At 39.4% G+C, this 12,606-nt stretch overlaps 1 protein-coding gene across 2 annotated transcripts in view; it reads right to left on the bottom strand.

Moving 5' to 3' along the window:
- LOC127437733 (calcium-dependent secretion activator 2-like) overlaps positions 1–12,606 on the bottom strand; it is a 213,107-nt gene that overhangs the window by 108,463 nt on the left and 92,038 nt on the right. For both annotated transcript variants that reach the window (XM_051692847.1, XM_051692848.1), the window contains exons 4-6: positions 6,864–6,944; positions 6,116–6,346; positions 2,902–3,023 (exon numbers count right to left, since the gene is read on the bottom strand). In XM_051692847.1, the coding sequence (XP_051548807.1) occupies positions 2,902–3,023; positions 6,116–6,346; positions 6,864–6,944 (434 nt within the window). The remainder of the gene's footprint in view (positions 1–2,901; positions 3,024–6,115; positions 6,347–6,863; positions 6,945–12,606) is intronic.

The following is a 12,606-nucleotide window of genomic DNA, read 5'->3' as shown; positions in this document are numbered from 1 at the left end:
CAATATTTCAATACAGTACACTTCTCTCTCTCTCTCTCTCTCTCTCTCTCTCTCTCTCTCTCTCTCTCTCTCTCTCTCTCTCTCTCTCTCTCTCTCTCTCTCTCTCTCTCTCTCTCTCTCTCTCTATATATATATATATATATATATATATATATATATATATATATATATATATATATATATATATATATATTGAAGACTCTATTCAGGACATCCCACTTTAAATTCACAATTTCTTATTAAACTTAAAGTTAGGAGAGGCATCCAACCCATGCTGTTTACATTCTAACAATCCACTGCTAATGGGCCATTACTTCCAGACTCTATATTCCTTGCATCCGCTCTGCATATATTGCTAAATGGCTGGGTAAATTAGTGTGTCCTGATTCATCTATCTACTCAGAGCTCCACATGACACTCTTAAAGGCCACCCGCCCTTCACCAAGAGTGAACAAGCTTGTCTAGGCTTGATGAATTCCTCCTCCTTGTCAGGTCATTCCTATTCTCAAGCTCCAGGAGGCAGAAGTGATTCAAGAACTCTCAGAAGAAAATAATCTAAAATGCTCTTCAACCTTATTCATGCACTTACCTGGTCACAGAAGCAATCAGTTCAGGTCAGTTAAGCAATCAAACTGCACTAAATTGGTCTGAAAACTATTTCCCAACTTTAAGGTTGCTATTAGGTAGCGGTTTCTTCAAATGCACAATCACAATAACTTCCACATGGACATCAACAGACATGCTGACATTCACAACTTGGTGTTTTCTACAACACTATTCACTGGCACCGCTCCTGAAGCTGCAGTGCCACAACTAAGAAAAAAAAAATGTAGATGAATCAGTCAAAAGACTTCCAAAGTTTTCCGGTTGAATCACTCTAATTTATGCTTCAGTGAAACGCTGCCATAACCACAAAAATGTATTGAGAAACAACTAATGTACAACCCAATACACACACACACACACACAAACAAACAATAAGAAATCCAAAACTCAGAGATATTGATTGCAATTACTGCCCATGCTCCTCAGTAAATTACAATCCAGTTCCTCCTCCAACATTATAAAAAAACAAACAAACAAACAAACGACAAAAGCGATTCCAGACTATGTGATCCAATTATTGCCCAGTCTGAGTCACCATTTACCCAATAGTGTGATTTTGACATGCTGCTCAATTCAGGTTAATTGCATCATTTGTGCAGATATCATATGAATTGGAAAGGAGCCAGAGATTAATTTAGGATCATAGCATTACGCAACACACCGCAGCCTTTAATAAGCAGTAAATAAAGCCTGATGATGCCCGCTCTGTATTTAAGCGACCAGTCACTGTCTCCAACACAAAAACTGGCGGTATCAGATCAAATGTGACGGAGACACATTTGCATTTCAGAGCTGCTCAGTTGGCATGTTTTCAATTTGTCCGCTGTGTCATAAGTCAATACGCTAATGGGGAACTGATGAGATAAAAGGGATTTCATGCTCAAGTTTTAAAGATAAAAAGCAAGTCTGAGATATTTTAAACAAATCTGTAGCTAAGCATTATATAGGAGTACTTAGAAAAACACGAGCAGTGACCTGTCTGTAAAAAGGATTTTGAGACAGGCACACTGTGTGTGTGTGTGTGTGTGTGTGTGTGTGTGTGTGTGTGTGTGTATAGCAGAGCCATTCTAAAAGTAAAAGAATATCTGTTAAGGATACACAAATAGCATATAGCTATTTATACTATAAATAGTATAAAATAAAATAAAATATATTTATAAAAGTTTATACTATATATAAATATCCAAGTAATCTATTTAATATGCCTGTTATCAGGGGTGGACTGGGAGGAGAAATCAGACCTGGATTTTACATAGAAACCTGCCCAAAAGCTGTTGAGCAGTGAGGGTGGGGGCTGTCTCTGACCTTTTCTGCATATCGCGGCCCCTACGGCATAACACAGCAGCCTGTTTCAGATTATTGCCGCCCGTTCGCCCCGTTTCGTGGCCGGTCCACCCTGAAAAGACCCGGTTCTTCCTTTGGCCAGTCCGACCCTGCCTGTTATGTCCCAAGCAATCCATTTGTAGCTGATCAGCCACTAGGGGGAGCCCTTACCAGATTACTAGCTTGACTCTAATGCTTTCAGCCTGTTTGATTACACTGGTTTCCATTTCAAACTTACCTGTAAATAGAAAAGTTCATGCAGTCCATCTTTATGAGGTTAGCTGTGCTAGATGTCCTTATTTTTGACCTTATACTTTGCTTTCTTTTTACATTATAAAATTGGATGATATTGGATTTTTGACTCGTCTGACCCTGTTTGGGGATTGCCCCTTGGATTTGTTAACCTGTTATAAATAAATAACCCTTTTTCCTCAACCTATGCAGATTACCCAAACTATGCTATAAAACATGACTCCAACATTAAAAACTAAGCAAGGAATAATTGATGACTGACTGATAAATTTTGAATATAAAAATTAATGCACAACCGACAACATTATGTTTTTTCAAGTCTGTGTGTGTATGTGTGTGACAGAAAGAGAGAGAGAGAGTGTAAGTGTGCATTCCATAAACACTACAAGTCCTTTATGGAAAAATCGAAATCCTTTGCCAAAGTCTGTCTCATTTGTGTTCTTTTGCTATGGTAGGCTGTTTGAAATAACTGAAATAATTTGGTGAAGTAATATGGAACAGTAATGCAGTCAACAGATTTGGAACTTCTTCATAGTCATGCAGCTACAGAAAACTAATCATTACTTTATAACATCTGTCAACCAATCAGAATCAAGCATTCAACAGATTCACGGTATAACTATATTTACATTTTATTACATATACACTATATATGAATGTATGATACAAATATATCATGTTTAGAGCTTTTTTCTTTATATTTGTGTATTCTATACTCACTGTGGTCTGGAGGCCTCAGCCTGATCCGTCTGCAGCTTCTCTCCTCCCTCCACCTCCATCGTGCAGTACACAATCCGGTTAGGAGCAACTGATTTCAGCCCTTGCACTTCTATGATTACGATCTGAGCAGCAGGCACAAAATAACATGATCAGGCTTCAGATGACATTTAGGGAAGTTGTGTTCTGCTTCATGCAGACATTTATTAGGTGGTATCGTGATAGGACAAACCAATGGCGTAGCCACGGGTGTGCCAGAGTGTGCAACTGCCACCCAAAATGTAAGCTTGCACACCTACACCGATCAGCCACAACATTAAAACCACCTGCCTAATATCATGTAGGTCCCATTTGTGCCCCAAAACAGCACTGATCCATCAAAGCATGGACTCCACAAGACCTCTGAAGGTGTCATGTGGTATCTGGCACCGAGACGTTAGCAGCAGATCCTTTAAGTCATGTAAGTTGCGAGGTGGGGCCTCCATGGATCGGACTTGTTGGTCCAGCACATCCCATAGATGCATAGGACCCGGCCGTCCATATGATCTAAAATAAATCGTGATTCATCAGACCAGGCCACCTTCTTCCATTGCTCCATGGTCCAGTTCTAATGCTCACATGCCCATTGCAGGTGCTTTCGGTGGTTGCTGCTGTTTTGGAGATGCTCTGATCCAGTCGTCCAGCCTTCACAATTTGGCCCTTGTCAAGTCGCTCAGATCCTTACGCTTTCCCATTTTTCCTACTTCTAACATATGAAATTCAAGAACTGACTCTTCACTTGCTGTCTAATATATCCCAACCCTTGACAGGTGCCTTTGTAACAAGATAATAAATGTTATTCACTTCACCTGTCAGTGGTTTTAATGCTGTGGCTGATCAGTGTAAATGAAATGGCTTTTTTTTTTTTACGCTTTACTGTTTGCATCATGTCAAACATGGTATTATCCTTTATTTATTTTGGCTTAATAATCACCATAACAACAGTGTTATTTCTCTTTTTTATTATGTACCAAACCTCCCTGTACTCCATAAATACAAACAATATTCAAAAAAGGTTTTGAATCTTCTTACAGTTGTGCATTCTTCTGTTCAACACAATGCATTACTGATTTATTTATTTTCCAGAATTAAGCTTATAAACCAATTAATGTTACTAAAACCTGGTGTATTTTTATAATTTTTGTTTTCTGTATTGTGTAAACTGTACCATTATTTATATTTGTGTCTTTAGCATATTTTGGAAAATAATGATGAATCATTCCAAAATGTATATATTAAGCCTCATATTGTATATATTAACAGGGCAACTTACTCCATTGAAATTTTCTTCTCCAGTTATTTAAACTACACAGAGTAAAATGATAGCCAAAAAGAAATTGATGCAATGGTTATAAATGGTCATTTTATTATAAACTCACCAAAAAAAGAAACATCCTCTGCTTTTATTTTCAGCAAACTTAACATGTGTAAATATTTGTATGAACATAAAAACATTCAACAACTAAGACATAAACTGAACAAGTTTCACAGACATGTAACTGACAGAAATGGAATAATGTGTCCCTGAACAAAGTGGGGGGTCAAAATCAAAAGTAACAGTCAGTATCTGGTGTGGCCACCAGCTGCATTAAGTACTGCAGTGCATCTCCTCTTCATGGACTGCACCAGATTTGCCAGTTCTTGTTGTGAGATGTCACCCCACTCTTCCACCAAGGTACTTGCAAGTTCCCGGACATTTCTGTGGGAAATGGCCCTAGCCCTCACCCTCCGATCCAACAGGTCCCAGACGTGCTCAATGGGATTGAGATCCGGACTCTTCGCTGGCCATGACAGAACACTGACATTCCTATCTTGCAGGAAATCAAGCACAGAACGAGCAGTATGGCTGGTGGCATTATCATGTCAGGATGAGCCTGCAGGAAGGGTAACACATGAGGGAGGAGGATGTCTTTCCTGTAACGCACAGCATTGAGATTGTCTGCAATGACAACAAGCTCAGTCCGATGATGCTGTGACATACCACCCCAGACCATGACGGACCCTCCACCTCCAAATCTATCCCGCTCCAGAATACAAGCCTCGGTGTAACGCTCATTCCTTCGATGATAAACGCCATCGAGTCCGACCATCACCCCTGCTGAGACAAAACCACGACTCGTCAGTGAAGAGCAATTTTTGCCAGTCCTGTCTGGTCCAGAGAAGGTGGGTTTGTGCTCATAGGCGACGTTGTTGCTGGTGATGTCTGGTAAGGACCTGCCTTACAACAGGCCTACAAGCCCTCAGTCCAGCCTCTCTCAGCCGGATAGTCTGAGCACTGATGGAGGGATTGTGCGTTCCTTGTGTAACTCGGGCAGTTGTTGTTGCCATCCTGTACCTGTCCCGCAGGTGTGATATTTGGATGTACCGATCCTGTGCAGGTGTTGTTACATGTGGTCTGCCACTGAGAGGATGATCAGCTGTCCTTCCTGTCTCCCTGTAGTGCTGTCTTAGGCGTCTCACAGTACGGACATTGCAATTTATTGCCCTGGCCACATCTGCAGTCCTCATGCCTCCATGCAGCATGCCAAAGGCACGTTCACGCAAATGAGCAGGGACCCTGGGCGTCTTTCTTTTGGTGTTTTTCAGAGTCAGTCGAAAGGTCTCTATAGTGTCCTAAGTTTTTATAACTGTGACCTTAATTGCCTACGGTCTGTAAGCTGTTAATGTTTTAATGACCGTTCCACAGGTGCATGTTCATTAATTGTTTATGGTTCATTGAACAAGCATGGAAAACATTGTTTAAACCCTTTACAATAAAGATCGGTAAAGTTATTTGGATTTTTACAAAATTATCTTTAAAATGCAGTGTCCTGAAAAAGGGAAGTTTCTTTTTTTGCTGAGTTTATTTCACTTAATTGTGCTTTAATTCTTGCACACCCAGTTTTCTCTTGGCACACCCAAAGTCTTGTTTCTGACAACGCCACTGGGACAAACTATTTAAAAAACAAAATCAATGGTTGCAGACGAATGCAGATAAATAGAAGCACAGATATGAAAATGTATGCTTCATTCAAGTGAAATCAATGTGACTGCTGTTTTAGATTATTTGCTCAATCATCCATCCAAATGAGCAGTGTTATATATGTAATGCGATATATGTACATAGAAAAATGAAAACTTTAGCCTTAGATCTTGATTATTAAGCACATATGGCATCGTAATACAGTAATATCTCTACCTCCAGAGTAAATGACAGCACTACGTCAGATTTGGAGAGAGGCAAGTCGTTCTCATCGCCGATGTCCAGGAAACTGTTCATGGGAGTGAGTTTTGGCTTGATCTTGGGCTTGAAGTCTTTGGCCACAGGCTGGCTCTCCAGGTTAGCCATCAGAAGGTTAACTGAAGACCTGAGCTCCTCCACGTACATCATCTCCATGTCTTTGGATATAAACTTTGGGAACTTTCTTTCCTATTGAACGCAGTGGAAAACACTGAACAGTTGGAATGAATGACAAGAATTTTAAATACAATTCTACTGTTCATTTTGATGCTGAAAAATAATGTAACAACAATTTATTTTTTCTTTCTTGTGGGGTCAAAACAGAAAATAAGTCTAAAGAAGTTATTATAATCTTGATAATTTTTAGGCTAATGTGATTAAAGCTTTACCAAGAAACTTTTCCGACTATAAAAAGTTTTACTCCTAAAAACTGAATAGTACAAGAATTGTATATAGAAAAGTAATACGTATTTGACAAATATGTGTAAAATGATAAACACTCACATGAGTACAATAATATCAGTGGCCTGAAAAAGTTGATGACATGACATTTCTGAAAAATTACACTTCAGCTTTAAAGAGAGAGGAAAAAAAATTCTTTTGGCAGTAATCTGCAGGTGTTATGGCAGAGATCCATTCTCACAGTAAGACACTGTAAAAATGAACACTAACACTGAGATCACAGTGACAGAGGATGGTGTCTTACGCGGGCTATTTTCTCGGCAAGCTGCAGTCTCCCGTCCAACTCTCTGCGGATCTGTGCCGCTTGCTCATCCACATTGTCCAGCTGCACAGAAACAGAAGACACAGCTTATCTATTTGACACGGTTTACTAAACCCATTATCCATGATCTTGAGAGATCAAAGCTTACTGCAGTAAAAAGACTTGGCTTAATGACTACCATGAATAGTTGTGTTCTCTCTTTTGAGCCTCAAGAAGCAAAGGTGATACTTGGTCAATGGACAGCCATACTGTGGCGATATAAGATCATTAAGACGTTTAATATCTTTTTCTGTTTATTGAGCAGGTCTGGCATGTCCTCAAATGAAGCTTTTTTAGAGTGTGATTGCTCATGCAAACACACCCACACAGCAGTGCTGGCATGTTGAAAAGACAGGGTTTCCTCTATATGAGTGGGAAATCTCTCTTGCACACACAGAAACACACACACCACCCCCATCCTAGCACTGTTTCCACTTGATAAGCTCTTTTCCCTGTGGCGGCAGTAGGGTGGACTCCGCTCCGATTTTACGCTGCACTATTACTGCACCAAGTCCACTGTACTGGTTCTCTCAGAAAGTTTTAAATTGTATTTGCTTACATGCATTCTGCATATGGAGGCTGCTAAGGAAAAGCCCTACTTCGCCAAACCGAATGGTAAACACAACATACCCCAAGAAATGCTTGAATCAATAAAGCATGATAATCAATATAGAATTCAAAAACATTAAACGAACAAGTATACAACTTCACATATTAGTTGATCCCTGCCATAAACGTCTGTCCTAGTAAGACTGCTCGCCTGGTGCTGATGTCAGTGTATTTATACAGTGCATTAAATAGCAGTGTCATAGCTCTGCAGCTGGAAATGACTAAAGCTTCTGGAGCGTTTTGACGGTCAAACATGGAGCGAAGTGATCACATTAGCTCAGTTTTATGCTGGAAAAATGATAGAAATTATACAAATTGCAGGTTACAGCAAGTAATGTGCAAAGTAATGTGCAAAGTCGCAAGAAAAACGTGTTTACGTGAGATTTTAAATTGGCAGATTATCCTTTGATTTTGACATCAAAAAGCAAACGGCCATGTACACAACACTTGCTCACATTGGATAAGCCGGTAAGAATGGCTTATGTCAATAATGTATGTCCTTTGATACCAATTTAGGTAGAATTTAATGTAATACAGTTTCAACAGAAATTTTAAATTATCCGTCATCACCGCCGTTGTGTCTACGTTCATAAAAAACACATTTAGAATTTTAGGACGTGTCGTCCGCCAGACCTTCCAGTGTGCAACCCCTTTTAGGGTGGGCTCTTTTGACTTGAAATCCACTTAGAAACGACTTAAAACACATTAGCAATCACCCAATTTTGCGCTGGCAAACACAAATCACATTTTCCTTAGAAAATGTACATATCTAGTTTTCTAATGATATCGTTTCAGTGAAGCAGAGCTCCATCAGTGAAGAAGCTTCGTCAGTCTTCGTAATGAGGCCGGATAATGTCTGCCATGCTTTACTGCCTCATGCCTCCGAGTCGATCAACTGCTCCCGTTACACATCAACATTCATTATCGACTCAGTCTATTAACATATGCATATCCAAAAACCGCCTCTAAATCTCACTGAAGAAATGTGTGGGAGATAGCAGACAAGATGAAGGCCTGTATTGGCCCAGCACTAGTCCAGTCTTATGTGGGAGGACTGGCATAAGGTCTTAATGATGTGCTTAGCAGCGTCTCGCAGAGGGAAATGGACAATCGGTATTCAAGGAAGTGCACCTCTGAAACGCTGCTGCCATGAAAGACTCCACAGGAAGTAATGAGAGCACTGTAGGGCTGATGAACACAAAGAAAACCGCTGTTAAAATCCACTAATAGCATACCTAACGACCCTATCAACAACAAGGTTAAGGTTAGGTTGGGAAATGATCAAATAATCATGTGTTAATGGTTATGGTTTTTCTTCTAAGAAATGCTTCTCTTTGGAATTATGAAAAACATTCGCAGTATCACTGTAACGACTACACATAAACATACCTCCATGGGTTTGATTAAATGTTTGTTTCAAAAAGCAGTGGTCTTCACATATGTCGAGTTTGAAGAATATTTCAAGAGATATACTGTAGATAATTGTGGTTACTTTCATTTTCCATGCAATATATGTCGAAATAGATGATATTTTAAAAAAGCATTCCAAGGGAACCAAATGAAACATTACATTTCTGACAGGTAATTAAGGCCTGTGAAAAAAAACAAACAATTTGCAACATTCATAGCTTATTTATAACTAATTGGTATCTAATAACTCCTGTGTTTGCTCTCAGAATGTTATTTACACAGCAAAAATGTGTCATTTAATTAAGATTATGTTGGACCTGATGACTTGATCACAGCAGATATTACTTCAGCTTCACTTGTTGCACTCTATGAATTACAAAACGTTCCACTGAAATGACCCATGTGGACACATTGCTATTCCCAGAGTAGACTACAAGCAGCATTTAAGATCCTAATAATCTCTAAGGTCTGGTAATCTCATTTATTTTTAATGATTTGCTCTTAATGGATGTGCAGGAACATTAATTTGAGCTACTCTGAACTTTGCAGAAGAGGTCCACTAGCTGAACAAAGTCATTTTAGATCATTCTTTCATATATATCTTATGGGGCTTTTCCACTGCACGGTACAGCTCGACTCGACTCTGCTCGCTTTTTGGGGGTTTTCCACTGTGGATAGTACCTGGTACCTGGTACTTTTTTTAGTACCACCTCGGTCGAGGTTCCAAGCGAGCCGAGCCGATACTAAATGTGACGTCAAAACCCTGCAGATCACTGATTGGTCAGAGAGAATCGTCACTACTAGCGTCACTGGATTTGCGACACGGGACATCAACCCGCTAGTTTTAAAGTTAGCAACAGCGACAGCAGTATCATTTGTTCATGTGACTTTCGAATTGTAAAAAGAAATGTCTGTGCGCAAAACCACGCTGTGGTCAATAAACAAGGTGCAGACGTTCCTCTCATTAGCGACGAACAAAACGACGAGAAACGAAAAAGTATTTCAGGAAGTGTCTCAGCTTTTGGCCGCAAAAGCTGAGATTATATATACTATATTTGCACATACACATACAAACCCCATCAGACTCAGAACCTTTTAAAATCTGTCTACTAAAAGAGTCTACTAGCTTGAAGTGGAAATAAAGTGAGAATGGGCAAGGTCTTAAAATTGTATCAAACCAGCTGGGGGTGGTGGGGTCTCATTAATGGGTTAGGTTTGGGCTTCTACTTGATGTCCATTCAACTTAATGGTCCACAACTGACTCTTTGACATCTCCTAAAATCTTACTCTGCTTGCGATTTTACTTTCAATTGCTTCAACAGTGTATTTTTAACTCGGGAACTGAAGCTTAACATATTCAACCTTTTCTGGCTCAAGGGCAGTCTCATGTCCGAGTATTGACAAATTGACACTTTCCTTGCTTTCACATAGCAAGCTTTGGAAGTCAGTTATGACTGACAGTTAGAAACTTTGAAATGTCCCCAGCTGGACTGATAATTCTGCCATGAATTGCTGGTTTTGACAGCCAGAATGGCCATGTCAGCCATTTCCCAGCACAATGACGCCAACACTAGCTAAAAAAATAATAATAATAAAACTGCCAAAACATGGACAGCAGCATGGATATCAAGCTGATATATAACAGTGGTACAGCACAGCAGGTTTGTGCTCATAAAGCATTACAATTGCTTCACTGTGGCTTTCTTTGTGGAGAACATACTCTAAAACCTCCCCAGAGTCACACATATATACATACCTTTCTTTAAACACATTCTTTTCAGTTGCCGTGTTACAGAGTTGTTCGCTTTTCTTTAGCTGCTCTATTTTGTTTAGTTTGGTAACAATTACTATGACAACAAGACTTAGGAACACCCTAATGAACGACATCACCAACATGGAGAGAAGCATGCGGCTGTCACGCTCTGATCTTCCCCAAGCTCTTTTTACCCCCCTTGTCTAAATTAGCAAACCATTTAAAGGCAGCTGCCTCCAGTTACCCAGCTACTTTCTTGCAAAAAACTGAAGAGTCCAGATTGTATTTCTTTCTGTGCCCTTTCAACTTGAAATGAATAATTCACCAGAAATTGAAAAATTCTGTTTCAATGGTCATTCCAAAACCGTAAGTCTTGCTTGCATAAAACACAATATAGGAAATTTTGAAGAATGTAGCCGGTTGCTCTTTTTCATGCAATTGCAATCAGTGCAGACTGGATTAAATTTAAAAAGTAAATGCAAAATGCAAAAGCATCATAAATGTGTTATAAAAGTGGTCCATATGACTCATGTGCTACATTCTAAGTCTTTTAAAGCATCTGGTCTCATGAAGATTACATGACAAAAGGTTTTCAGAACTAAATTATGTGCCTTATTACGCATTTCGCTGCAGTTTCCCAGTGAAATGTCCAGCAGGGGGGCGCCAAAAGCAAGTGAAATGGTGTGGTAATCAGACGAGGTTAAGGTGAATGTTAGATGGAGATTTGAATGAGTAAAATGTACCTCCCTAACCTAAAACTTTAACCTAAACCTAACCGATAGTGTCCAAAAACAAAATAAGTAAAAAAATTAATTAAAAAAAGTCACATTTTCTGAAGCAACCACACCATTTTGTATCGCTGACACTCGCGTCTCACGTATCAGCTTGCATGCTTGACTATTCTCGAACCGCTGTCTTACGATTCCCCAGTCCAAAACTCAGGTGAGTAACCGCGGAAGCTATACACAGTGAAATAAGAGAGTCAATGTAGGTGAGTCTGTAAGACAAGTGTTAAAATGTATAGTTTTTCCAAATGATTCGTTAAATTGTTTTGATATCATCACATAGCAATGTGTGAGTAATAGCACCTCCAAGTGTTTGTAAAGTCATAATCGGCCTTTGCATGATTTGAGTTCAAATAAATAAAACGCACAGTTGTTGTTGCGCCTCGTGTTAATTTCACCAGGAAACTGTGACTAAATGTAGAATTCGGCTCGTAAAAGTCAGTTTGCAAAAATGTAGTTATAGTAGCGTTCATTCTATGAGACTAGGTTGCTTTTAAAGCCATATAGCTTTGTGTGAGAACAGACTGAAATGTAAGACTAGTCACAAAAAATGTTTGACTTCCCCTTTAACTCTCCTTAGCATGTTCATGAGAATTCATTAATTCATGTCCGATATGTTAATGAATCATTCTTTGAGCGAGATTTTTACAATGACTTGATTAACAAAAACTTTTTGTTAACAAAACCAGACTGAATGATTTGGTACTGAATCAGACAGATCTGGTTCTCAACGTTCAACTCACTGACACTGCAGAGGTTCGAGGTAACAGCACACAGGAGGGTAAAATTCTCTCTGGAGGGTCAGTTTCTCAGCCAAAGCTATCGTATGACTTCAGAAGATTCGGAATATCACGTAGAAGTCGCGTTAAACCACTTTTATGACACATTTATGGTTCTTTTGGATCCTTTTTAAAGCTTTAAAGCTCCTGTTTCAAGTAAAAACATGTGGGTGATCAAATTATTACATAATTTGTATTTTTTTGGATTAACTAATTCTTTAAGTCAGAATGAGAGATTGTTTGGCTGTGTCCACAGAGGGGGGTCACGATGACAAACAACCTTTGTTTTTGATGGCCGCCCTGATCCTGTCAGAGAGATATGAGTAATGCTGGTCCATCTGACGTGGTTA

Source organism: Myxocyprinus asiaticus, chromosome 48, assembly GCF_019703515.2.
Source record: "Myxocyprinus asiaticus isolate MX2 ecotype Aquarium Trade chromosome 48, UBuf_Myxa_2, whole genome shotgun sequence".
NCBI classification, from domain to species: domain Eukaryota; kingdom Metazoa; phylum Chordata; class Actinopteri; order Cypriniformes; family Catostomidae; genus Myxocyprinus; species Myxocyprinus asiaticus.
The sequence above is the reverse complement of the archived record's forward strand: the minus strand, read 5'-3'. Positions and strand labels throughout refer to the sequence as shown.